Consider the following 27,238-nt stretch of genomic DNA (forward strand, 5'->3'; position numbering starts at 1 on the left):
TCAGAGATATGTTTCTTCTTTTTATATATTTTTTGATGATTCAGGTCTAGGTGCATTTTTGGCCTAAAGTACCTAATTTGTTAGCATTATACCAGCCACTGACAACCCAGATAGATCAGGCGAGAAAATTCCAGCTCCCCTGAAAAGTCCAGTTGTTGTCTTCAGTGATAAAAATTTTAAATCGTGGCATTCATTGAGCACTTATTATGTGCCAGGTACTGTACTAAATACTGGGATAGGCTCAAAATTGATCAAAAACAGTCCCTGTCTTACAGGTATTGAGTCCCCATTTTACAGGTGAGGAAACTGAAACCTAGGGAAGTTAAATGACTTGCTCAAGGTTACACGGCAGGCAAGTGGCAGAGCTGGAATCAGAACCTCCAAATCAGTTCACTTCTCTGTACCTCAGTTTCCTCATCTCTGAAATGGGGCAGAGCTGGAATTAGAACCCAAGCACTTAGGACAGTGCTCTGCACACAGTAAGCGCTCAGTAAATATGATTGAATGAAATCACTTCACTTCTATGTACCTCAGTTTCCTCATCTCTGAAATGGGGATTAAATATCTGTTCTCCCTCTTATTTAAACTGTGATCCCCATGCAGGGCAGGGACTGTATCTGACCTAATCAACTTGTACCTAAACAGCACTAAGAACAGCATTTGACACATATTAAGTACGTAACAAATACCATTAAAAAAAACTTGCAAGAGGCTTGAGGCTAGATCCTCCCAGATTATATCTCTGAATTGTGAACTTCTGAGGCTAGAGGGGCCCTGACAAGTTCTGCGCCCCCTTTTCCCCTCGACCCCACCACCTCTGGCCGGGAGCACATCAGATCACCCTGGCCAGAAAGGCACCCATTTTCCATTGGACCACCCTCCCTGCCGGAAAGCGTTTCCTTCCATCTAACGGAAATCCCCCCCACTGCAGTGTCGCCCTCCTCCTCGGTTCTCCTTAGCTTTGGCCTCCTAAACACCGCTCTGGTTTAGTCCCTGAGAGCCGCGAAATCTGGGAACGAGGCTCAGCACCCATGGGAAGCACCACTGTACTAAACACCTCTGGCCACAGTCAGAGCCAAAGTGGAGAAATCTCTGCATCAACAAAAGGCCGTCACTCCCATTTCAGCCATTTTAGGGGGTGGACTAGCTCCGGGGAATCAGGGGGGTCTCTGAGGGGGGGACGACAGCCCCTCCAGCCCTCTGCCTGGGGAGGTCACATGAGAAGCGCCCCAGTCTTCGACGCTGGCATCCTGGGAACTTGCCCAGCTTGCTCGGCGGGGCTCACCAGATCCTTGGGGAGCCAACAACTATCGCTGATAAGTGTTCATGTGAAAATGCTAAGAAATGAAGGGCCAGCCTGCCTGCCCCCCAGCTCACCTCTCCCTTCGTGGGCCTGTGCTCTTACACAGTTTTGGCATTCAGCATGACGGAAGCGGCAATGACTGTGAACCAGTTGGGAAAAGACCTTTCATCATGTCTCCACAGCTCCTGTATGACACCTCTCCACTCACCTGGTCCCGCTGCAGCCGCGAGTACGTCACACGGTTCCTCGAGTAAGTCCACCCCTCCCGCTTCTCTCTAAGATGGCCCCTCCTCCTCCCTGTCTCATGAGGGAAGCAGCATGTCCCAGTGGGAAGAACATGGGCCTGGGAGTCGGAGGTCCTGGGTTCTAATCCCTGCTCTGCCACTTGTCTGTTGGGTATACTGGGGCAGGTCACTTTTCTTCTCCATGCCTCAGTTTCTTCATCTGTAAAATGGGGATTCAAGGCTCATCTCCCTCCTACTTAGACTATGAGCCTCAGGTGAGACAGGGACCGTGTCCAACCCGATTCTTATATCTTCCCCAGCACTCAGTACAGTGGGTGGCACATAGTAAGCACTTAACAAATATCACACTTATTATGGTTATTATTATCATTGTCATAAGAGCCAGCAAGGAACAGGGTAGGGGCAGGGAGAACTCCACCAGCCAGGAAGGCTTCCTTTTTCTCTTTCTAGGCTGTCCTTCTTTCTGTCCCCTGGAAGATACTAGCTTCAGCTTGTTCCCACTGGGCTCCCCATGTGCTGGGCTGATAGTGTACACTGCCCTGGGCTTTGTCCTCGGTCTCTCCACGGTCTTGGACACTGCTCTGAGCTCTGTGCTCCACCCTTCTGTACCCCCAGCCTGTCTGCAGTTTCACCAATGGAGGAGGGAATTGGTGCCCCTCAAAATTCCCGTGACATGTTTGGGGGTCCCAGGAACCAGCTCCACGGAGGGCAATGGGAGGCAGCGGACTTCTCTCCCACAGCTGAGTTGGATTCCCAGATTCTCTCATTCCAGGTCTCTCACGCAGCCTGAAAATCTTCAGTCAGCGCAGAAAAAGCCCAAAATGGCAGCCTCTTAGCTCTGAAGCCCATCCCCTTCTCCCTCCCATCCCCGCTACAATCCCCTCCTCAATTTCACCCCTGACTTGCAAAATGAAAATTTTTTATCCCTGATGGGGGTCTGAATTCCACCTGCAAGGACATGGAATCAATTAATCATGTTTTTTGAGTGCTTGGAGAATAATACAGTGTAACAAAGTTGGTAGACATATTCCCTGCCCACATAAATGAATTATGGATATGTACATAAGTACTCTGGGGCTGGAGGGGAGTTGAATAAAGGGTACAAATCTAAATGCAAGGGCAACAGAGAAAGGAATGAGGAGGAAAAGAGGGCTTAGTTGGGGAAGCCCTGTTGAAGAGATGTGCTTTTAATAAAGCCTTAAAGGTGGGGAGAGTGATCGTCTGTCAGATATGAAGAGGGAGGGACTTCCAGGCCAGAGACAGGCTATAAGTGAGAGATCAGCAGAGAGATAGATGAAATCGAGGTACAGTGAGTAGGTTGGTATTAGAGTGAAGTGTTCGGGGGGGGTCATAGTAGGAAATCAGAGAGGTGAGGTAGGAGGGGGCGAGGTGATTGTATGCTTTAAAGCCAATGGTACGGAGTTTCCACTTGTTGCGGAGGTGAATGGGCAACCACTGGAGTTTCTTGAGGAGTGGGAAAACATGAACTAAACAGTTTTGTAGAGCTCAGGGGCCGCATAGCAAGTGGGAAGGGCTGAAAGATTCCCTGCCACTGCTTTAGACCCTAGCTTTCCGCTTTAGCAAGCTCGGGACTGTTTTGGCAGCCTTCTGTTTTGGCAGCCCCAGGCTCACAACGTCTCTCCTCACACCCTGGGCCCCAGATCAGGGAACGTCTTGATTCAGATGTCGGAAGGGTAGGGCGGGTCCTCAGGAACACAACCAGGCTGGGCTAACCAGAGGCAGATGTGTCTGGATAGTTGACGTGCTTCTCTCTCTGCCCCTCAGCCAAGGCAACAGTCCCTAAGTAAGCACTTCCTCACGTACAAGCCATTGGCACCTAGGCCCCTTGTTCTTATCGTACTCTCCCAAGTGTTTAGTACACTGTTGTGCACACAGTAAGTGCTCAATAAATATGATTGATTGACTGATTGAGTCTGTCCACCACTATTTCTGTATCTCAGAATGTGCAGCAATCAGGAAATTCTTTCTTGGGCTTAACCTAAATACTGCAACTGAACCTGGAAGCAGCATGAAATAGTGGATAGAGCATGGGCCTGGGTGTCAGAAGGTCATGCGTTTTAATCCCAGCTCTGCTACTTTAACTGCTGTGAGGCCTTGGGCAAATCACTTCACTTCTCTGGACCTCAGTTACCTCATCTCTAAAATGGGGATGGAGACTGTGAGCCCCAAGTGGGTAGGTACTATGTCCAACTTGATTTGTTAGTGTATCCGCACCAGTGCTTAGTACAGTGCCTGGCACATAATAAGTGCTTAACAAATACCCTGGCACATAGGGCTTAAAATACCATAATAAATGCCACAATTATTATTATTAAGAGCAGCATGGCTGGGCTAAAATTAAAGCCAGAAGTTAGGGCACGGAAAGAAACAACCAGCTTCAAGCCATCAGATGGCTGGCTCCAGACCTCCAGCCCGCAGGGAAGATTTGCCCAAACGTTCCCGGTGGGGTGACCAAGGTACACAACAGCACCACTTTGCCAAAATCGACCTTCCATTTATTCCTGATGGACTTTTGGGAAGGATGCCCTTGGTTCATTTGCAAATGGCTGCCTTGGCTTTGATGGAGGTAAACCAAAGAAAACCTCCTTCTTCTGCCAGTCTGGTTTTCTTCCTGGTTTATGGTTGTTGCTGAGGGTGGTGGTTTTGTTTGAGAAAAGATCAAACCCTGTGATCTTGGGAAAAATCAAACTGCCTAACAGAAGCTGCTAACTGGGTAGATTATTCAAGTGATTGAGGCTAAAATTACACCATGGCCTCCTTTATTTGGGTATTTCGGGCCAAAAAACTCCACTTCCTTCCTCTCTTAGGAAATGGTTGCATAAATAAAGTCAAGTGCATTTTGGGGGAGACTCAATTATCAGAATCATTTGCAAAAAAGAGAGCGGGTCAATGTAAGAGTGAAACTAAAGTGAGGCAATTGATGGCGGTTCTTTACAAAGCAGAACACAGGGAAACAACCAAAGACTGATATGTTCCTAATGTCTGGGTAAGTCTGAACAAGAATGTAAATCTGGGGTTTGGGGGTTCTGACTCCCCCCCACCCCCCTACACACACACACACACACACACACACACACACACACGCTCACACACATACACACTTTGCCTCACTAGTGTGAGACAGGCTGTCCAAAGCTAAGGCAAGCCATAATGTGGATCATTTTGGTGCAAGTGAAGAGCGGCTTGTTTGCTAATTCTGTTGTACCTTGCTCTCCCAAATGCTTAGCACAGGGCTTTGCAACATAGTAAGTGCTCAATAAATACACTGATTGATTGACTGATTAATCAGCTGATTTGGCCAGAATGATTCGAGCTGAGACGGGGGCCTCAGAAGGCCACGAGGCAATGGAGAGTCAATCAGTCACTCAACAGTACTTACTGAGCACTTACCATGTGCAGAGAACTTTACTAAAGCACCTGGGAGAGTACAGTGTTACAGAGTTGATTGGCACATTCCCAGCCCACAGTGAGCTTACAGTTTAGAGAGGGAAATGACAGACATGAGTATAAATGAATGAATTATGAATAAGTGCATAAGTGCTGTGGGACTGAGTGAGGGTGCAAATCCAAGTGCAAGGGGGATGCAGAAGGGAGTGGGAGAAAAGGAGATGAGGGCTTAGTCAGGGAAGGCCTCTTGGAGGAGATGTGCCTTGAAGAAGGCTTTGAAGGTGGGGAGAGTGATGAGTCATGATGAGAGTAGTGAGTTGGAGTTTCGGCCCCCTGGCTCAGAACCACTTGGCTTGTGGGGCCTAGGATGACTTATGACCACTGGTCGGGTCTGCCTTTGGGCCCAGAGGCAGATGGAACAAAAAAAGCCCCCCTGGATGGTATTATTAATAATAGTAATAATAATAATGATGGTATTTGTAAAGCTCTTACTGTATGCCAGGCACTGTTCTAAGCACTGGGGTAGATACAAGATAATTGGGTTGGACACAGTCCTGTCCCACATAGGCCTCACAGTCTTAATTCCCATTTTATAGATTAGGGAACTGATGCCCAGAGAAGTTAAGTGACTTGCCCAAGGTCACACAGCAAGCATTTGGCAGAACTGGGATTAGAACCCAGGTCCTCTGACTCCCAGGCCCATGCTCCTTCCACTAGGCCACTCTGCTTCTAATGTCTACTAACTCTGCTGTACTTTCCCAAGTACTTGGTACTGTGATCTTCACACAATAGATTATAAGATCCTTGAGGGCAGAGTTCATGATTACTAACTCTACTGTACTCTTCCAAGCACTTAATACAGTGCTTATCATACGGCAGGCACTCAGTTCTGCTACTTGTCCGCTGAGTGACTTCGGGCCAATCACTTCATATCTCTGTGCCTCAGTTACCTCATCTGTAAAATGGGGTTTAAGACTGTGAGCCCTATACGGGACAGGGACTGTGTCAACCTGATTAGCTTGTATTTAGCTTGTACCTACCCCAGCACTTAGTACAGTGCTTAGCACATGGTAAGCACTCAATAAATACCACAAAAAAATACTATTGCTTGATTCTAGGCTAGTCTTCTTGGCCCCCTAATCCCTGAGATGGGATCTTATGGCTTTTAGAAATGAGACTTTTGATTCCTGAAGAAGAGCCTAGTCAAAGAGAAAAGGAATGCTGAAGTTCTGTCAGAAGGGAGCTCTTTCTTGAGATTTTTGCCTTGTTTGATCAAGGTTCCAAAGAGTCTGCACAAGAAAGGAACCAAGGCAATGTTGTGGCTTTCTGAGGAAACCTCTGTAGGACAGAGGTTATTTTTGTAGTTTGCCCGGGTCTGGGGTCAAGAGATTTCATCGCCAGTGATCTGGGCTGGAGTCCAGCCACGTTCCCCTCCCCTCAGAGCGCTGTCCCAAGACGTCCCCAGAAGGCTGGAATCATTATTCTCACCCTCAGCCCACACTTGTTTCCGGTTTTGTGTACTTTCTTGGCTGGCGTCTCCATCCATCCGACTGGTGACCTGAAACAAGCCTGAGGAGTGGTCCTTTGGGACGCAACAGGGAAAACATGGAAGCATGGAAGAAATTGAAGGAAACATTAGTTCCACTAAGGCAGGACAGGAGCCCTGGCAAAGGAGATGGGCATCCAGTCCCACCCCTCTCTGGCGGCTAGCAGGGGAGAAGGAGAGGGCACAGTATAACCCAGGGAAACCCACGTGCAGGACTGTCTGATAATAATAATAACTGGTATTTGTTAAGCACTTACTGTGTGCCAAGCGCTATTCTAAGACCTGGGGTAGATACAAGGTAATCAGGTTGGACACAGTCCCTGTCCAACATGGGGATCACAGTCTTAATCCTCATTTTACTGATAAGGGAACTGAGGCCCAGAAAAGTGAAGTTACTTGCCCAAGGTCAAACAGCAGATATGTGGCAGAGCTGGCATTAGAACCCATATCCTCTGACTCCCAAGCCTTTGCTCCTTCCACTAGGCCACACTGCTTCTGCTACGGCATGAGTTTTCACTCTGTGATTCGGATATAGCATGATGGAAGTAGTAGGAAATGTTCTCCCCACAGCACAAGTCAATTCCAGTGTACAGCCGGATCCACAAGTTGCTGCAAGAGAATTTGGTGTAGGAAGAAATAATAATAATAATGGTGTTCGTTAAGCATTTACTACATGCCAAGCATTATTCTAAGTGCTGGGGTAGATACCGTGTAATCAGGTTGTCTCATGTGGGGCTCACAGTCTTAATCCTCATTTTACAGGTGAAGTAACTGAGGCACAGAGAAGTTAAGTGATTTACCCAAAGTCACACAGCTAAGTGGCAGAGCCGGGATTAGAACCCACGACCTCTGACTCCCAAGCCACGTGACTCTTTCCACTAAGCCATGCAGCTTCTCTGATTCAAATGATTGGGTTGCATGTGTGCAGTCTGGTGCCACTACACTCCCCAGCCTCTACCTTGGCCTTACCAGACCAAACGGTACTATATTTAGTGTTTCTGTGTGTTTTTGGCAACTTCACATGGCTTTAATTCAGTAAAATACCAGTGAGTGGCCAGGGTGGAAAGTATTCTGCGATGGGAGGAGATACCAATAATATAGGGATTTGTATCCCAAAATGTCAGTCACTGTGGTATTTTTGAACCACTACACCCAAACCCATTCATTTCCCTCAGATCAAAGGTTACCATACCAATTCTCCCACAACACCGGGTCCTCTGAGAACAAAGCTACCGTTTTTGAGCTGAAATGACTCCTCGAGCGAGTGAGAGTTAAGCGATGAGGGCTACTGATTGGAAACCCCAAGTGCATCAAGAAGTGTGTGGGGTGGGAGGCTGTGTCCCCTAGTGGAAAGAGCTTGGGACTGGGAGTCAGGAGACCTGAGTTCTAGTCCTTGTTCAGCCACTTGACTGCTATGTGACCTTGGGCAAATCATTTAACCTCTCTGGGCATCCTCATCCTCATCTGTAAATTGGGGATAAATTAGCCTGATGTGGGACAGGGACTGTGTCCTGGGGCAAAACTTTATATCTGCCTCAGGGCCTAAGCACATGGTAAGTGCTTAATATTGACATAATTTTTATTAGCTCACTATTTTGAAAGCACGCTGGATCATCATCATCGTATTGTGATATTTATTGAGTGCAAACTGTGTGCCAAGCATTGAGCTAAGGCCTGGGGTGGGTACAGGATAATCACGTTGGATACAGTCCCTGTCCCAAAAGGGACTCCCAGCCTAAGGGTGTGGGATTTGCCCTGCTTCCCATTTCCACTTAAATAGCCACTGCGCTATAAGCATTCCTCACGCATCAAGAACTCCATTGGTTGCCCATTCACCTCTCCATAAAACAGAAATTCCTTATCATCTGTTTTAAAGCACTCAATCGGGTCATAGGTTCTAATCCCGGCTCTGTCACTTGTCTGCTGTGTGACTTTGGGCAAGTCACTTCACTTCTCTGGACCTCAGTTACCTCAACTGTAAAATGGGGATTAAGACTGTGAGCCCCACATGGAACAGGGACTGTGTCCAACCCAATTTGCTCGTTTCCACCCCAGTGCTTAGTACAGTACCTGACACATAGTAAGCACTTATCAAATACCATTATTATTATTATTATTATTATCATACCTTCCTACTACAGCCTAGTCCTCACACTTTGTTCCTCTAACACCAACTTAATCACCATATCTCGATCTCATCTGTCTCACCACCGACCCCTTGCCCACTTCCTCCCTCTGGCCTGGAACCCCCTCTTCCTTCATATATGACAGACCACCACTCTCCCCACCTTCCAAGCCTCACATCTGTTCCGAGAGGCCTTGCCCAATTAAGCCCTCTTTTCCTGTACCCTCTCTCCCTTTTGCATTGCCTATGCACTTGGGGTTGTACCCTTCAATAACTTGATGTTCACCCCACCATCAGCACTTATGAACATTCCCAAAATTAGTTGATTTTGATACCTGTCTCCTCACCTAGACTGTAAATGCTTTAGGGGTCAAGGAACTTGTCTACCAACTCTATAATATTGTACAGTGATGGTAATAACAATAATGATAATGATGGAATTTATTAAGCACTTACTATGTGTCAGGAGCTGTTCTAATAAGTACTGGGGAAGATACAAGATAATCAGGTCAGACAGTACTTGTCCCACACAGAGCTCACAATCGAAGTGCTCTCCCAAGTGCTTAGTACTGTGTCTAAGTAGGCACTCAATAAATATTATTGATTGATTGATCCTTGAAGATATCTTTTGGAGATGTATCAACGTTAGCTTAAAGCATTACTTTTCTCTGGTCTCTCCTGCCATGCTTTTCTAAAACCCTTAAATCAAACCTCTGCCAGTTGTTCTAGTTTCACAAAAGCTACATTGCCTCAGCAGCTCTGATGGGCTTCATCCCAAACATCAGTTCTACCCCATCAGGAGCACAGTTTGGGCTCAATTGATTAAATCTCCATTTCATCCCCATCCCTAACTCATGCAGCCAGAAACGCTCACAATACAGCTGTCTGCATCCCATCTGCCACCTATTAAAAAAGGTCCAAGTCACCAAACTCATCAAGAGTGGGAGGAGAGGAGGAAGAGAACATGAGGGAGAAAGGGAGAGTGAAAAGGAGAGCTCTAGAGAATTAAAGATTAAGGTTTTGACTGGCTAATGTTGGGTGGAAAGTGAAGCTGGGTTTCTTTGGTAGGGTCCCTGCTAGGCAGGATGACACTGAGAGCCCTGAAAAGTTCCAGAACCCTCCAAGCTGCTCCACATGGCTGTCATTCTACAAGGTAGGGTTCTGTACCTGCCCACCCAGCTCCTGGATCAGAGAGGGAGAAGCTCAGCTTCAGGAAGAGAAAGATCCTTGTGTGATGGACCCTAGCCCTGAGAGGAGACTAAAGGTTTCCCTGCCCCAGAATGTATTGGCCCAAATCGGCCATCCTATTCCTTCTCTCCTTCCTCCTCCTTCTCTTCCTTCTTTCCTCCTCCTCTTCCCCCTTCACCATCTTCTCCTCCTCCTTCTTCCTTCACCATCTCCTCTTCCTCCTTCTCTTCCCCTTCCCTTTTTTCTCCTCCATCTCCTCTTCCACCTCTCCTCTTTCTCCTCCTCCCCCTCCCTTCTTCCTCCTCCACCATCTCCTCTTCCACCTCTCCTCTTTCTCCTCCTCCCCCTCCCTTCTTCCTCCTCCACCATCTCCTCTTCCTCTTCAGCATCATCCTCCTTCCTTCTCCCCCCCTTCTTCACCCTCTTCCTCCTCTTCCATACTCTCTCCTCCTCCTTCTTTTCTCTCCTCCTCCTTCTTTCTCCTCCTCCTCCTTCTCATCTCCTCTCCTCCTTCCTCTTCCTACTCCTCTCTCCACCTCTTCTTTCCTCCTTTCTCCTCCTCCTTTCTTCCCCCCCACCCCCCCCAAGACGTGTCTCCTCCCTTCTTGCCCAACACTGACCATCTTCTTTGCCCCCACAGCCGAGGCTGGGGCCTGTGCCTAGATGACCCCCCTGCCAAAAATGTGATTGACTTCCCTTCGGTCCCTCCCGGAGTCCTGTATGACGTCAGCCATCAGTGCCGACTCCAGTACGGGGCATACTCCACCTTCTGCGACGACATGGATGTAAGCTCTCCCGACCCCTGGGGCCACTGGATAAAGGAAGGAATTGGTTTGGCCATTCCAGGTGTGGGACTGCACCATTGCTCTGGGACAGTCTGGGAAGGCAGGAGCACCCCGAGATGCTTTCTATGTCCTCTCCACTCTAGCTTTCTCCCTCTCTATCTCTGTCTCACTCTCTATCTCCGTCTCCCCCTTTTCCTCTTTAGCCCTCTTCCTTTACCTCTCAATCTCTCTCCATCTCTCATTCTTTCTCTCCATCTCTCTCCCTCTCTCTGTCTTCCTCAAGTTATTCTCTATAGCTCACCTTGCTTTATCTCACTTCCTCTCCCTCTATATCTTCTCCATCTCATTTTCTATAGCTATCCTTTCTTTCTCTCTCCCTCTCCATCTCTCTCTATCTCCCTCCCTCTCTATCTTCTCTATTTCATTACCTATTGCTCTCCTTGCTCTCTATTCTCTCCCTCCGCTTCTCTCTCCTTCCTCTCTAATGCTCTTTAACTCTCTCTCATTCTTCTTCTTTCCTCTGTCTCTCTTCCCAACTCCCTCTCCCTCCCCCTCTATCTCTCCCTTTCTTTCTCAATCAATCAATGTTATTTAATGAGTGCTTACTGTGTGCAGGGCACTGTGCTAACCACTTGGAAGTGTATGATGTAACTCCACTATCACTCTCCATCTTTCATTCTTTGTCTCTCCATCTCCCTCTCTGTTTTCTCCATCTCGTTGTCCACAGCTGTAGAAACAGAGTGGTCTAGTGGGACTCACGGTCTCAATCCCCATTTTACAGATGAGGTAACTGAGGCCCAGAGAAGTGAAGTAACCTGCCTAGGGTCACACAGCAGATGTGTGGCAGAGCCAGAATTAGGACCCAAGTCCTTTTGACTCTCAGGCCCATGCTCTATCCACTAAGCTATGGTCCACTCCATCAGCAACGTGGAGGGACCACCCATCTCTCTGGCCCCTTGAGACACTCTGGCTTCCCCGCCCTCCCCCGCATCTCCCCAATGCCTGAGTGGGCCCCGAATGGAAAGGAGGCAATGGGAGAGCGAGCGGGACAGGAAGAAGGAGAGATTCTGAATGGAAGAGCCCTGAGATCCCTTGGGAATCTGAAATGCCTAGAGCCTTGACATCTCTCGTTTCTTGTAGAATGTCTGTAACACCCTTTGGTGCTCCGTGGGCACTACCTGTCATTCCAAGCTGGATGCTGCTGTGGATGGCACCACCTGTGGCGAGAACAGGGTAAGTGCTGGGAACTGCCCCAGGGTGGATGGCACGGGGGAGGGCTTCACTGTCCCTCTGAGAGGCTATTTAGGCATCTGGCAAGAGCAGAGTGCTGTAAGTGTGTGAGCGAAAGCTGCTTGCCTGTAGAGGAAGGGTCATTCCAACAAAGCCACAATGATCATTATTATTTAATAATAAATAATTATTTTAGACTTCTAGACTGTGAGCCCGCTTCTAGACTATGAACCCATTATTGGGTAGGGACCGTCTCTATATGTTGCCAACTTGTACTTCTCAAGTGTTTAGTACAGTGCTCTGCACACAGTAAGTGCTTAATAAATACGATTGAATGAATGAATGAATGAATTTAATTGCACCTCTCTGAATATAATAATAATAATAGTACTTATTAAACACTTACTAAAGGCCAAGTATTGTACTGAACCCTGGGGTAGATACAAGATTATCAGATTGGACACAGTCCCCATCCCACACAGTGCTCACAGTCTAAGGGGTGGGTTCTCAAAAGGTCCTGGATTCCAGGCTCTTAAATCGGCCTCAGCGGAGATGCTGCCTAAATTCCCCCTGGTTGAAATGCCCACCTGAGCTATGGATCGAGTCTCGGTCATCATAAATCTGGTACCTTCAGCAGCTTCGCAGGCAGGAGGATCCTGGTAGGAAAATCATTTATGATTTGGCTGGTGAAAGTGGTCACCTGGCTTGAGAGAAGAGGCGAGTTAAAAGTGTCTTTCCTTCCGCTGCAGGGTTGTGCTCTGTTCGGGGCTGGCTTCAGACACCTGGCCTCTAAGAAATAGGAAAAAGTTTGATAAAGCATGGTTGTCCAGTGGACACGCCACAGGACATAGTGACTTCATAAGGCATGTTATGCGGAAGTTCCCCTGAACCAATGTCAAAAAGAGAAGCAGTGTGGCTCAGTGGAAAGAGCCCGGGTGTTGGAGTCAGAGGTCATGGGTTCAAATCCCGGTTCCGCCGATTGTCAGCTGTGTGACTTTGGGCAAGTCACTTCACTTCTCTGTGCCTCAGTTACCTCATCTGTAAAATGGGGATTAAAACTGTGAGCCCCCCGTGGGACAACCTGATCACCTTGTAACCTCCCCAGAGCTTAGAACAGTGCTTTGCTCATAGTAAGTGCTTAATAAATGCCATTATTATTATTAACAGTCCAAACAAATGAAGAAGTATGGCCTAGAGGAAAGAGCACGAGCCTGGTAGTCACAGAATCTGGCTTCTAATCCCAGCTCTACCAATTACTTGCGGTTGACTTTGGGCAAGTCACTTAACTTCTTTATGCCTCAGTTTTCTGAACCGTAAAATAGGAATTCAAATCGTGTTCTCCCTCCTACTTAGACTGTGAGCCCCATGTGGGACAGGGATTGTATCTGACCTGATTAACTTTTATTTATCCCAGCACTTAGAACACAGTAAGGCTTGACATACAGTAAGGATTTAACAAATACTATTAAAAAAAAAGCTGTGTACTTCCCACTTACCTCTTTAGCAGACCTCAAAATTATGGAACTTCCAAAGTTCAGAGTAGAAAATCCCCTCAGAGTTGCAGGGGCACCCCGAAGCGTCCCACTGTCTTACCAACTGTCAGGAGCCGGCCACGGCGCTGCGGTTCATCCCCGACTCACACCTGGCTGCCTGTGCTGCTCCACAGTGGTGCTTCAACGGAGACTGCGTGCACAAGGGCTTCCGGCCAGAAGCCATCCATGGCAGCTGGGGGGCCTGGAGCTCATGGTCGGTCTGTTCGCGGTCCTGTGGAGCAGGCGTGCAGAATGCAGAGCGGCAGTGCAACAACCCCACGTAAGTCTCTGCGCCCAGGAGGCGGGACCCAAGGGGAGCCCCATGAGGCACGTGGACCCTGACCAACCTGATTAACTTAGTTCTATCCCAGCACTTGGTACAGGGCCCAGCACATAGTAAGCACCTAACAAATACCATAAAAAACAAAAACAAAAGCCCCACAGTGGCCCAAGCAAACTGAAACAATGGCAAATTCACTAGGCCCCGGCCTTGCCCACTGCTCCATTCGGCCCTTCAGCCCTGCCACAGGATGCTTTTCTAGCCCCGACGTCTTCTGACCCTGTGGCCCTGTTGTAGACCCCTTACTCTCCCCGCCTTTAAAGCTTCATTGAAGGCACATCTCCTCCAAGAGGTCTTCCCTGACTAAGCCCTCCTTTCCTCTTCTCCCACTCCCTTCTGTGTCACCCTGACTTTCTCCCTTTATTCATCTCCCCCCTTCCAGCCCCACAGAACTTATGTACATATCTGTACTTAATTTACTTATATTAAAGTCTGTCTCCCCCTCCAGACTGTAAGCTCGTTGTGGGCAGGGAGTGTGTCTGTTTATTGTTATATTGTATTCTCCCAAGCACTTAGTACAGTGCACTGCACACAGTAAGTGCTCAATAAATATGACTGACTGACTGAGTTGAGCAATGCAGGAGGTTGAGGCCTGTGATATTTCTATATTGCCTTACTGCAGAATTCCTCCCACATGGCCCTGGCAAGTCATCTGAGGAGGAGGGGGTAATCTCTGTCCAGGGCTATCTTGCAATCTGTCTTGGGGAAGATTACACCCTGGAGACTCCTCTGTGTGAGCTGCTTGCAGGTCACTGCTGATTAGCCAGAAAGTGCCAGAGATATGATTCAGAGGAAAACTCCAGAACTCAGCCATTGTAAATTTCACACAAATGTCTGTCTTACGCTGTCGAGTCATCTCCGGCCCATAGTGACGCTATGGACCCATCTCTGCCAGAATGCCCCCACTCCATCTGCAATCGTTGTGGTAGTGGATCCACCGAGTTTTCTTGGTAAAAATACGGAAGTGGTTTACCATTGCCGCCTTCCTTGCAGTAAACTTGAGTATCCACCCTTGACGCTCTCCCATGCTGCTGCTGTCCTACACAGGTGGGTTTTGACTTGTAGCAGATTGCCTTCCACTCGCTAGCCACTGCCCAAGCTAGGAATGGAATGGGTAGGCCTCGGCTTGACTCTCCCTCCCATAGTCAAGACTGTAGAGTACTGGAAACTCTCCAGGTACGACCCTGAGAGGGGTTCACACAAATGATCTTCCATTTATTTTTTTCCTTGTTACGATCAATCAAATCGATGGCATTTATTGAGTACTTACTGTGCGCCGAGCGCTGAGCGCTTGAGAGAGCACCATACAGCAGATTTGGGAGACCGTCTACAAGAGGGGAAGACAAACATTAAAATAAATTACAGAGAGATACATAAGTGCTGTGGGGATGAGGGTAGGGTAAACATCAAGTGTTTAAAAAATACAGATCCAAGTGCACAGGCGATGCAGAAAGGAGACGGAGTTAGGGGAATGAGGGCTTATTCGGGGAAGGCCTCTTAGAGGAGATGTGATTTTAGTAAGACTTTGAAAGTGGTAAGGATGGTGGTCTGACATATGTGAAAGGAGAGGGAGTGCCAGGCCAGATGAAGGACGTGGGCAAAGGGTAGGCAGTGGGTTAGAAGAGGTCAAGGTACAGTGAGTAGGTTGGCACTAGAGGAGTGAAGTCTCCAAGCTGGGTTGTAATGGGAAATCAATGAGATAAGGTAGGAGAGGGACAGCTGACAGTGCTTTAGAGCCAGTGGTAATGAGCTTCTGTTTGATGTGGAGGTAGATGGGCAGCCCCTGGAGGTTCTTGAGGAGTGGGGAGACATGGACTGAATTTTATTTTCAGAAAAGTGATTCGGGCAGCAAAATGAAGTAAGATCAGTCAGCAAGGAGCCTGATGACTGGATAAGATCAAGTGCTTGGATTAGCATAATAGCAGTTGGGATGGAGAGGAAAGGGCAGATTTTAGATATGTTGTGATGGTAGAGCTGACAAAATTTGGCGACAAACCAAATATGTGGGTGGCATGAGAGAGATAAGTCGAGGATAATGCCAATGTGAGATAGGGAGAATACCGGAGTTACCTACAGTGATGGGAAAGAGAGGGAGGACAGAGCTCTCTCATGGACATGTTAAGTTTGAGGTGTTGGTGGCACATCCAGGTAGAGATGTTCTGAAGGCAGGAGGAAATTGGGGACTGCAGAGAAAGAGAGATCAGGGCTAGAGAGGTCGATTTGGGAATCATCATCAATCGTATTTATTGAGTGCTTACTATGTGCTAAGCACTGTTCTAGGCGCTAAGGTAGGTACAAGGTCATCAGGTTGTCCCACATGGAGCTCACAGTCTTAATACCCATTTTACAGATGAGGTAACAGGCACAGAAAAGTTAAGTGGCTTGCCCAAGTTCACACAGCAGACAACTGGCAAAGACAGGATTAGAACCCACATCCTGACTCCCAAGCCCATGCTCTTTCCATTAAGCCCATGTGTGTGAGTTTGTGTACACGTTTGTCACACACACACACACAAAACAAAAAAAAACACCAGGTAGTGGTGAAGTCTGTCACTGGGAATAATGAATAAGCCTCGGTTCTGTAGGACTGATAAGCTACAGTAAGGAATTGAGGATCATGCTAGTTGCTTGGCACCCTCTCTGGTCTCTATCATTCATTCATTCAATCATATTTATTGAGCGTTTACTGTGTGCAAGGCACTGTACTTAGCGCTTGGGAGAATACAGTATAACAATAAACAGACACGTTCCCTGCCCACAGTGAGTTTACAGTTGGTCACGTTCCTGCTGGGGTACGGAATGCCGCAAGCCAACAGGTGGGCTGGGGGTGCTGCACATTGCCAAGTGCCCATGTAGATCTCTGCACACAAGACCTGTTGTCAGCAGAAGTGACCTCAGCCCGGAGCCGATGCCGGCCTGTAGCAACCTGACCAGACATGCGGTCGCCATGGCAGCCGCCGCCACCCTCACCACCCAACGTTAAGCGTCTCTTTTTCAAGATTCCCGCTGGGCCTGGCGGAACTCCCTGGGTGGCTCTTCAACCGGAAGGCTTCAAACAGCACCTGGCCAGAGAAAACCTAATGCAAAGTGGCCATTGACACTGAGGATTCAGGCGGGCAGCTGTGACTCCGGCTGCTTGCCAGGAGGTCACTGGACTTGCAAAACCACCGTATATGGGGCTTCTCTGGTCCCTAATGAAGCCCGTGGCTTCGAGGTGGCCTGGAACACGCTTGCTGTCTGAGCTATTTTGGGATCATCATCGTATCTGAAATGGATACCGGATTCCCTTGGAAGCCCCTGAGCCGGGGACGTGACCTCAGAGTGACACTTCTCTAGGGTTCTTTCCGCAAACACTACCGGTTGTTCATTTATGGAAATGGTAACTAGATGGAATGGGGAGTTGGAGCCTGGGCTTCCACCCCTCCCCATCCTCTCTCTTCCCCCTGACCTTGCAGCTTTCAGGAGCCCGCAGAATATCCAATCGGCCGGCATCATGCTGCGAGGTTGGTTTTTAGCCTGTTTCAAGGGTCCGCCGCCCTTTCTGGGTTAACGAGGTCTGGCAATGAGAAGCGTCCCCAAGGAGGCCACGAATGACCCTTGGCCAGCTTCCTTGAGGAGCGGGGCCGTTTCGGGTATGAAGGGCAGGACCCTGTGATAAGACAAAAATACCACACCATTTCTGAGTCAAGAGCAGAGTGTCGCTTTGACATGAGCCGGGCAGCTGGGAGTTTATGGAGCATTTTTGTGTGTAGCCGGAGGCATGCGGGAAAACAAACTGAGAGAAGCTGGCAACCCTTTCTCCGGGGAATCGTTGGTTTTGGCAGGCGTCCTGATGTACCTTGGTTCAGTGCCATTCTAGCCAGGCAGACGGGTGGAGGATCAGTTTTCTCCTTGAGGTACTGAATCGATGAGGCTATTTTTAGAATCCTCCAGGGCGACTCTATAGGGGAAGGGTCAAAGAGTGTTTCCTCTTCTCCCCGTTGTCTCCTGCGGGCCTTCCCAAGGTCCGGGCTTTGGGAAGGTAGCAGGAAGCCGGGCCAGGTTTGGGCCCGGTCAGGGGTTCTCCTCCCTCCCACCCCTCTCCTGGCTTAGTGGGTAGAGCACAGGCCTGGGAGTCAGAAATTCATGGGTTCAAATGCTGGCTCCACCACTTGTCTGCTGTGTAGCCTTTGGCAAGTCACTTCATGTCTCTATGCCTCAGGTACATCATCTGTAAAATAAGGGTTGAAACCGTGAGCCCCATGTGAAACAAGGGATTGTGTCCAACCCGATTTGCTGGCATCCAGCCCAGTGCTTAGTACAGTGCATGGCACATAGTAAGTGCTTAATAAATACCATAATTATTATTCATTCATTCAATCGTATTTATTGAGCGCTTACTGTGTGCAGAGCAGTGTACTAAGTGCTTGGGAAGTACAAATTGGGAACATATATATGTATATATATATATATATATATATATATATATATATATATATATATATATATATATATATATATAAAATTCTCTCCCTTCCACCCCCCCGAGATGCCAGGCTCAGAAGAAAGGGTGGTCCTTGGCAAATTTAGCTGCTGTTGTGTTGCTTTGCAGTTGTTCACATGTGTTAATTCACTCATGTCTGACAATGCAAGCATCTGAGTCTACACTACCATCTCTCCCCGACCAGAAGTCAGGCCGGGCCAAACTGAGCTCAGCCACTAGAAGAAGCAGTGGCAGGCCTGTCTTGATTTTGTGGTTGGCTGGGGCCTAGCTTGGGTGGGAGAATAACCAGCAGCCAGACACACCTATTTCCTGCCCTCAGGGAGCAAGTGGCAGACCTGGGAAGCTGTGTGACCTAGTGGAAAGAGCTCAGGCCCGGGAGTCAGAGGACCTGGGTTCTCATCTTGGCTCCACATCTTGCCTGCAGTGTGACCTGGGGAAAGTCCCTTCACTTCTCCGGGCCTCGGTTTCCTCGCCTGTAAAATGGGGATTCAATTCCTGTTCTTCCTCCTACCTAGACTGAGACAGGGACCATGTCTGACCCGATTTTCTTGGATCTACTTTAGAACTTAATCCAGCCCTTGGCACAAAGTAAGCACTTAAGAAATACCATAATTATAATTAGCACGGATGAAAACCCTGGTCCTCTGACTCCCAGGCCCTTACTCCTCCCACTAGGCTTGTCCAATTGTACCTATTGCTTCTCTCACTGATATTTCTCTTGTCCTCACCTGCTGAGCCGGGTTTGAGGGACAACAAGTGCTCTGACCAGCTTATGCAAAGCTTCGCTTCTCTCGCCCTGCTGAGATGTCCAAGAGTGCCTCATACAGGAGCTCCTTGCAGTTCATTTGCATTTAGCATGGACAAAGGCTACAGAAAAAACCCTGTGCTGCAAAAAGCCACAGCACAGCAGAGCATGTTTCAAATGACAAAACAAAAGGGATTTCAAAAGAAACTCCCAGCAAACCCTTGAGCTTGAGCTGTTGCCAATCAGCCCGGTCAGGGGTCGGGGTGAGGGGAGAACAGCGGAGGGATGGTGGGGAGGTTGGGGGGAGCGAGGATGAGGAAGAGAGGGGGTTTGACTCCAAGACAGGGAGCGGAAATGTCCTTGGTCTCCAGCTGGAGCTGTTGATGCTGGGAGACTCAAACAGCTGTAGCCACTTGGGCAAAGGGCAAGGTGAAGGAGGGGGAAACAGTGCAGTCTGAGCTCCAGGAAGTGAGGTGGAGGCAGCTCGTTGGCTGTCAGAGAGTGGCTGAGGGGAGAGAGGTCAAAGGAAAGATTTCAGGGACCAAAGAGCCCCCCCAAAACTTTTCTAGAACACTCTTGTTCATTCATTCAATTGTATTTGTTGAGCACTTACTGTGTGCAGAGCACTGTACTAAGCGCTTGGGAAGTACAAGTTGGCAACATATAGAGACGGTCCCTACCCAACAGTGGGCTCACAGTCTAGAATGAGGAGACAGAGAACAAAACAAAACATATTAACAAAATAAAATAAATAGAATAAATATGTACAAATAAAATAAATAGAGTAATAAACACGCAGAAACATATATACATATATTCAGGTGCTGTGGGGAGGGGAAGGAGGTAAGGCCAGGAGGGAAGGGGAGGAGGGGGAGAGGAAGGAGGGGGCTCAGTCTGGGAAGGCCTCCTGGAGGAGGTGAGCTCTCTTGTTGCCTTACAGTGCCCATATGTAGTTCCAAGTTGTTGTGCCTGGGGATTTTCTCTCTCAGATTGAACAGCTCCCACAGAGACTGAAAATCAGAAACAAATAGAGCCATGTCTTGGTACCTAGAGGCAGTTAGTCAGCAGGGGCAATTTCATCATCATCAGTGGTATTTACTGAGCACTTACCGTGTGCAGAGCACTGTACTAACTGCTTGGGAAAATATAATACGACAGAGTTGGTAGATACTTTCCCTGCTCAAAATGATCTTACAGTATAGATGGGAGAATAAAAGTTTCAGGGGAGGGAAATGCATTTTTTAAAATGGTATTTGTTAAGCACTTAACGTGTACCAGGCACTGTACTAAGCACTTGCAGGGCTAGAACCTTAGATTAGGGGTGTCATAAATCCAGCAGTCTGGCTCCTAATCCCAGCTCTGCCTCAGATCTGGTGTGTGATCTTGGGCAAGTCACTCACCCTCTCAGGGCCTCAGTTTCCTCATCTGTGAAATGGGGATATATCCATCATTTATTTATACTACTGTCTGTCTCGCCCTCTAGACTGTAAGCCTGTTGTGGGCAAGGAACATGTCTACCAACTCTGTAGGTGCTTAGTACAGTGCTCTGCACAAAGTAAGTACTCAGTAAATACGATTGATTGGGGATAATAATCTCTGCCTCTCCCTATTTCACAGGGATGTTCTGAGGATAAAAAAAATAAGATTATCAAAGTGAAAGCACGCTGGGAAAAATAAGAGCACTACAAAAAAGACAGGCTTGGGGCAGAGACTCTGCCTGATCTGATTGTATTACACCTGCACTAATGCTTAACACAGTGCTTGGCACATAGTAAAGCAATTACCAAATACCACAATTTTTTTTAATTCTTCATTTAGGTGCTATTATTCTTTAAATTGAGTTTGGCGCAGAGAGTTCAAGAAGCACCTCTGGGAAAATCCAGCAGGAAGAAAGCCAGGGTCAGCTTCGTGGAGAAAAGCCCCCTCCTCCTATCCAGCTCACAGGGGGAGAGAAAAAGGCCATTTGGCTCTTGCAGCTATTGAACACTGTACAGTTTTCTAGGTAGGCTTGTGGCCTATTAGAGGAGGGAAGTCAGTCAAATCAGTCAGTCAATCATATGTATTGCGAGCTTACTGTGGATAGAGCATGGCGCTAAGTGCTTAGGAGAGTATAATAGAACAGACACATTCCCTGCCCACAGCGAGCTTGTGATCTAAAGGAAGGAGGGGTGGGGGTTGGGGGAATGATGCAGGTCCCCGGGGTCCTAGCACAGGGTCCTGAGCCCCAAGTTGGCACTCTGCGAGGAGAGCTGGAGCATAGACAGATGGCTATTCCAAGTACGAGGCATGCAGCCAGTTTTGTCCCCCACAGAGCAGTTCCAAGTCTGTCCAGCTGCTCAGGGGCCCTCTGGCACTCCAACTGAGTTGAACCTTGAAGGGTCTCTTAATGACTTGCAAATCACTGCAGGAGCCCACAGAATTGGGTTTTGTGGGTTTTCGTTGTTTTTTTGCCTAGTATTTGTTAAGTGTTTACTGTGCGCCAGGCACTGTTCTGAGCCTGGGATAGATACCACCCAATTACTTTGTATCTACCCCAGCAATTAGTGCCTGGAGCATAGAAAGCACTTAACAAATACCACAGTTATTATTATTATTACAAGCTAATCAGGTTGGATGCAGCCCATGTCCCAAATGGGGCTCAGTCTTAATCCCCCTGAGGGAACTGAAGAATGGAGAAGTGAAGTGACTTACCCAAGGTTATACAGCAGACAAGGGGCAGATCCAGAGTTAGAACCCAGGTCCTTCAGATTCCCAGGCCCGTGCTCTGTCCACTGGGCCATGCTGCTTCTCAGAAAGGTTGCTTGGCAAACAGGCACTTGGGTCAAACTCTTCTACCCAAGGAGCTGTCTGTCCATCCATCAGTCTGTTCCAGGTGCTAGATGAAGGATACAAGGACACTCCTCCATCCCGCCCCCTGCATGGGGTTTGTCATCAATGCTGACCTAGCTCCTAGTAGGAAATATCAATCAATCTATCGGGGGTAATTAATTGTCCACTTTCTATGTGCAGAGCTCTGTATTTTAAGCTCATGGGGGAGTACAATACAATGCAATTGGTAGACATGATCCTTGCCATCTAGGAGCTTACAATCTAGTGGAGGAGACAGGTATTAAAATACATTACAGGTAGGGCAAAAGGCAGAGTATGAGTGGGCTGGGGACGGGGAATATCAAAAGGCTCAAAAGGTATAGACTGAGTACATAGGGGACACAGAAGAGAGTGGGAAATGAGAGGTTCCTTAGGGAAGACTTCCCAAGGAGACAGAATTTTAGTAGGGTTTTAAAAATGGGGCGAGCAAGACAGAGCAAACATCAAAGTCCTAGAAGCAGGTCAGGCTCCTAACATCGGAACTCTGCTAACCACAACACAGGCTCACCAGATGGGAAATGTGAGGAGGATGGGTGACAGCAAGATACCCCAACAGCCACGATGAGGGACAACAGGATGCCCAAATGACTGCTCTTGGGTGATCCTGAAATTGGGAAACCGAAAGCAGGGAGGATAGAGGAAACAATTTAAAAAACAGAAAAATAAAGCTTTGGGTGATGCTGGGATTTCTTTTATGGTATTAGTTAAGCTCTTCCTATGAGTCACACAGTGTTCTAAGCACTTGGGTAGGTACAAGTTAATTAGGTTGGATGTAGTCCCCGTCCCACATGGGGCTCAGAGTAGGAGGGAGAACAGGTATCTAATCCCCACTTTATAGTTGACAGGACTGGGGCACAGAGAAGTGTAATGACTTTTTCCAAGGTCACACAGCAGGTACATGGCAGAGCTGGGATTAGAACCCAGGTCCTCTGACTCCCAGGCCCGTAGTCTTTCCACTAGGTCATGCTGCTTCTCAGATAGACCAGCAAGGTGCACTGTTATCAAGAAAGGAATGGCTCTTTTGGGGCAGAAATTTCATAAGGATGATGAGCCATGGAGGCAAAAGTGAAAACAGTGCCAGGCATGGCAAACCAAAAACAACACAGCAAAATGGGAGGTCTTTGTCTGTACACAGTGCAGGAGAACTCTTGGTGATTTATCAATCACTCCTGCACTCAGGATGAACTTCTCCTCACTAATGTCTTCTTCAACTCTGAAGGGTAACGCTTTCTGCCTTCCTAGATCTGGCTCCTCAGGACTGAGTGCTAGGAACAAATCAAACGGAGGGGGGCTGGCCTCTCTGCCATCTCCTCAAGCTCCTTGCAGGCAGTGCTGCACACACTGAGCACTCACTAAATACCATGGATTGATGGGTCACTGGGTTTAGCCCAGAGCAATCTCCTCACAGTCACTGGTCCCGACCTGGGCTGCACACCTGCCTGAGTCCCCAGCCTTGGCCTTTATTTAAAGCTGGCTGAGCTCCACTGTGGGGACAGGCTGCCTCTGAATAGGCCCTCTGTTCCAGCAGGGTGAGCCTGCCACACTAAATGGAAGCTTCATTATTCCTTAATTGGTGTCAGGCTCATGACCAACCGACCGACCGACTGACTGTTTGAAGGGCCCCAGGGTTCCATGGACCAGTTGGGTCGGTCGGTGTCATCCGGCTGGGCCTCCGTCTGCGGGATCAAAGCCTTTCTGGGGGGCCAGCCCACAGCTCTCCCCACTCCCCTCATTACCCTCTCTTGGTGGCAGTGAGGTCACCGCCTGAAGACAGAGTGGGGCCTATGTGTGAGGAGCCCAGCTCCGGAACAAGGAGACAACCGGAAGGTCGGGCTTTCTTCCGGGGGCCCTCAGACATGGGCCGGCATCTCGGCTTCAGCTCAGTTTCAACTCCAGTATCGGTGATGGCTGCTGAGACTCCCGCCTACCCTGGGGCACCACTTGGCTGTCTTCCAGTGGGGTCAGAGCAGGTGGCTTAAGAGGGAAAAAAACGTATGCTTGTTCCCTTACTCTGGGACTCTGAAGACTCTTAAGACCCAGATTGTAATAACACCAAAGTTTTGATGGGCAGGACCCATTTCTAGCCCAAGGGGCAGTGGCACGGTGCCCATTCTGAGTCCCAGAGCTACAGCCCAACAGGAGGAGGCCCAACAGAGAGCCCGGCCGGCCAAGATGGCCAAGGAGTGGTGCTTTGCAAGCCACCGCCTCTGTAATCAGTTCCCTCGTGCGGGTCCCAGCTGGGGAAGCAGCATGGCCTAGTGGATAGATCCCAGGCCTGGGAGTCAGGAGAACTTGGGTTCTAATCCTGGTTCTGCCACTTATCTGCTGTGTAACTTTGGGCAAATCACTTCACTTCTCTGTGCTTCAGTTACCTCTTCTGTAAAATGGGGATTAAGACTGTGAGCCCAATGATGTGGGAAAGGGCCAATTACCTTTTATGTACCCCAACACTTCATAGAGTGCCTGGCTCCTAGTAAGTGCTTAGCAAATACCACAATTATCATTATTATTATTATTATTATTATTACCAGGATCTAGGCTGTTGAGGGGCCAGGTCCCATGTTCAGGAAGTAGCCCAACAGTAGAGTCTGAGGACAGTGATGATGTCAGGCCACAGAGTGGGCTTTCCCCTGGACAGTTAAAGGGCCCAGTGTGAGGTGAGGGTGGGGGAGAAGGATTTTACAGTTTGGCAGAGCCCTGGCCCGCCAGCTGTAAAATGGACTTTTTTCCTTTTTCGTAGTATTTGTTAAGCACTTACTATGTGTCAAATACTGTTCTAAGCACTGGGGTAGGTACAAGTTAATTAGGTTGGTCACAGTCCCTGTCTCACAGTCTAGTTAGGAAGGAGAACAGGGATTTAATCCCTATTTTACAGATGAGAGAACTAAGGCACAGAGAAGTGAAGTGACCTGCCAGGAGTCACACAGCAAGAAATCGGCAGAGCCGGGGTTAGAACCCAGGACTCCCAGGCCTGTGCTCTTTCCACTAAGCCACGCTGCTTGACACTGCCAGTCAGGCCACAGGCCCTCACCTGAGCACTGTGGTTCCTGTGGACTGGTACTTAACTTATCTGGGCCTCAGTTACCTTACCTGTAAAATGGGGATTAAGACTGTGAGCCCCATGTGGGTCAGGGACTGTGTCCAACCTGATTACCTTGTGTCTACCCCATGCTTAGAACAGTGCTTTGGCACATAGTAAGTGCTTAACAAATTATTATTATCATCGTTATTATTATTATTGTTACTACTGTGGGACTGGTCCCCAGGCCTTGCCCAGGGAGGGGAAATGAGGGGCAGAGGAAATCAGGACTCATCCACTTTGGGGAGGATTTACTGAGTGCTTCCTGTGTGCAGAGCACTGTACTAAGTGCTTTGGAGAGTACAGTACAATAGAGGCAGTAGTCATGATCCCTGCCCACAAGGAGCTTACAGTCTGGAAGGGGAGACCTCCAATTCTAGTATCCTTCATATTAATATTATTTCATTTCATTTCATTTAATCACATTTATTAAGCACTTACTGTGTGCAGTACTAAGTGCTTGGGAAGTACAAGTCAGCAACATATAGAGATGGTCCCTACCCAACAACGGGCTCACAGTCTAGAAGGGGGAGACAGACAACAAAACAAAACACAGAGACAGGTGTCAAAACCATTAGAATAAACAGAATTATAGCTATATGTGCATCATTAATAAAATAGAGTAGTAAATATGTACAAGTAAAATAAATAGAGTAATAAATCTGTACAAATATATACAAGTGCTGTGGGGAGGGGAAGGAGGGTAGGACTGGGGTGGATGGTGAGGAGGAGAGGAAAAAGGGGGCTCAGTCTGGGAAGGCCTGCTGGAGGAGGTGAGCTCTCAGTGGGGCTTTGAAGAGAGGAAGAGTATTCCTTAGTATTTATTAACTGCTTACTGTGAGCAAAGCATTGTATTTAGCCAAGGAAATAAATTAACTTTAAATTAATTACAGCTAGGAGAAATGGGAGAGTATAAGAATATGTAATAGAGAAGCAGCATGGCTCAGCGGAAAAATCACGGGCTTTGGAGTCAGAGGTCATAGGTTCAAATCCCAGCTCCGCCAATTGACAGCTGTGTGACTTTGGGCAAGTCACTTAACTTCTCTGTGCCTCAGTTACCTCATCTGTAAAATGGGGATTAAGACTGTGAGCCCCCCGTGGGTCAACCTGATCACCTTGTAATAATAATAATGATGATGGCATTTATTTAGTGCTTACTATGTGCAAAGCACTGTTCTAAGCACTGGGGAGGTTACAAGGTGATCACGTTGTCCCAAAGGGGGCTCACAGTCTTAATCCCCATTTTACAGATGAGGCAACTGAGGCACAGAGAAGTGAAGTGACTTGCCCAAAGTCACACAGCTGACAACTGGCAGAGCTGGGATTTGAACCCATGACCTCTGACTCCAAAGCCCAGGCTCTTTCCACTGAGCCACGCTGCTTCTCTTGTAACCTCCCCAGCACTTAGAACAGTGCTTTTGCACATAGTAAGTGCTTAATAAATGCCATTATTATTATGTACATAGGTTCTCTGGTGGCAGGGGGATATATTAAGTGAGTGTTAAGGTGTACAGATCTGAGTGAATAGGTGATACAGAAGGGAGAGTCTAAAGACTAGAAGCCCCATGTGGAATATGGACTAGATCCAGCCTGAGTAGCTTGTATCTACCCCAGCACTTAGTACAGTGCCTGGTGCATAATAAATGATTAACAAAGACCACACAAAAAAAGAGAGGGAGTAGGGGAGGAGATGTGATTTTAGGAGGGTTTTGAAGGTGGGAAGAGTGGTGGCCTGTCAGATATGAAGGGGGAGGGAGTTCCAAGCCAGAGAGAGGGCAAGAGGTCAGCAAAGACAAGGTCAAAGTAGAGTGAGTAGGCTGGTGTTAGAGGAGCAAAGTATGTGAGCTGTGTTACAGTAGTAGATCAGCCAGGTAGGAGGTAGGAGAGGGAGAGTTGATTGATTACCTTAAAGCTGATGATAGGGAGTTTCTGTTTGATGAGAAGGTGGTTGGGCAACCACTGGAGGTTTTTGAGAAGTGGGGAGTTATGGACTCTTTTTCTAACGGGAGAGAGAGAGAAGCAATGTAGCCTAGCAGAAAAAAACACAGGCCTGCGCGTTAGAGGACCTGGATTTTAAATCCAGCTCTGCCAATTGCTTACTGTCTGACCTTAGGCAAGTCACTTAATTTCTTTGTGCCTCAGTTTCCTCAGCTGTAAAATGGGGATTCAATACCTGTTCTACCTCTTACTTAGACTGTGAGGCCTATGTGGGACAGGGACTGTGTCCAATTTGACTAATTTGGGTCTGCCCCAGCACTTAGATCAGAGACATAGTAAGTGCCTAACAAATGCTATAATAATGGTAATCTCCCTGGAATCAACCCCCAAGCTCATTTCCTTTTCTTTTCCGCTAATTTTTTT

General features: G+C 48.1%; 1 protein-coding gene and 1 non-coding gene across 2 annotated transcripts in view; one reads left to right on the forward strand and one right to left on the reverse strand.

Moving 5' to 3' along the window:
* ADAMTS7 (ADAM metallopeptidase with thrombospondin type 1 motif 7) overlaps positions 1–27,238 on the forward strand; it is a 112,245-nt gene that overhangs the window by 31,921 nt on the left and 53,086 nt on the right. The window contains exons 7-10 of the mRNA XM_038767000.1: positions 1,410–1,553; positions 10,456–10,600; positions 11,741–11,833; positions 13,497–13,642. Coding sequence (XP_038622928.1) covers positions 1,410–1,553; positions 10,456–10,600; positions 11,741–11,833; positions 13,497–13,642 — 528 coding nt within the window. The remainder of the gene's footprint in view (positions 1–1,409; positions 1,554–10,455; positions 10,601–11,740; positions 11,834–13,496; positions 13,643–27,238) is intronic.
* LOC119946305 lies at positions 14,760–14,896 on the reverse strand. The gene has a single exon (XR_005456411.1). It is a non-coding gene; the product is annotated as a small nucleolar RNA SNORA7 (small nucleolar RNA).

The sequence above is a fragment of the Tachyglossus aculeatus genome, chromosome 26 (assembly GCF_015852505.1).
Source record: "Tachyglossus aculeatus isolate mTacAcu1 chromosome 26, mTacAcu1.pri, whole genome shotgun sequence".
NCBI classification, from domain to species: domain Eukaryota; kingdom Metazoa; phylum Chordata; class Mammalia; order Monotremata; family Tachyglossidae; genus Tachyglossus; species Tachyglossus aculeatus.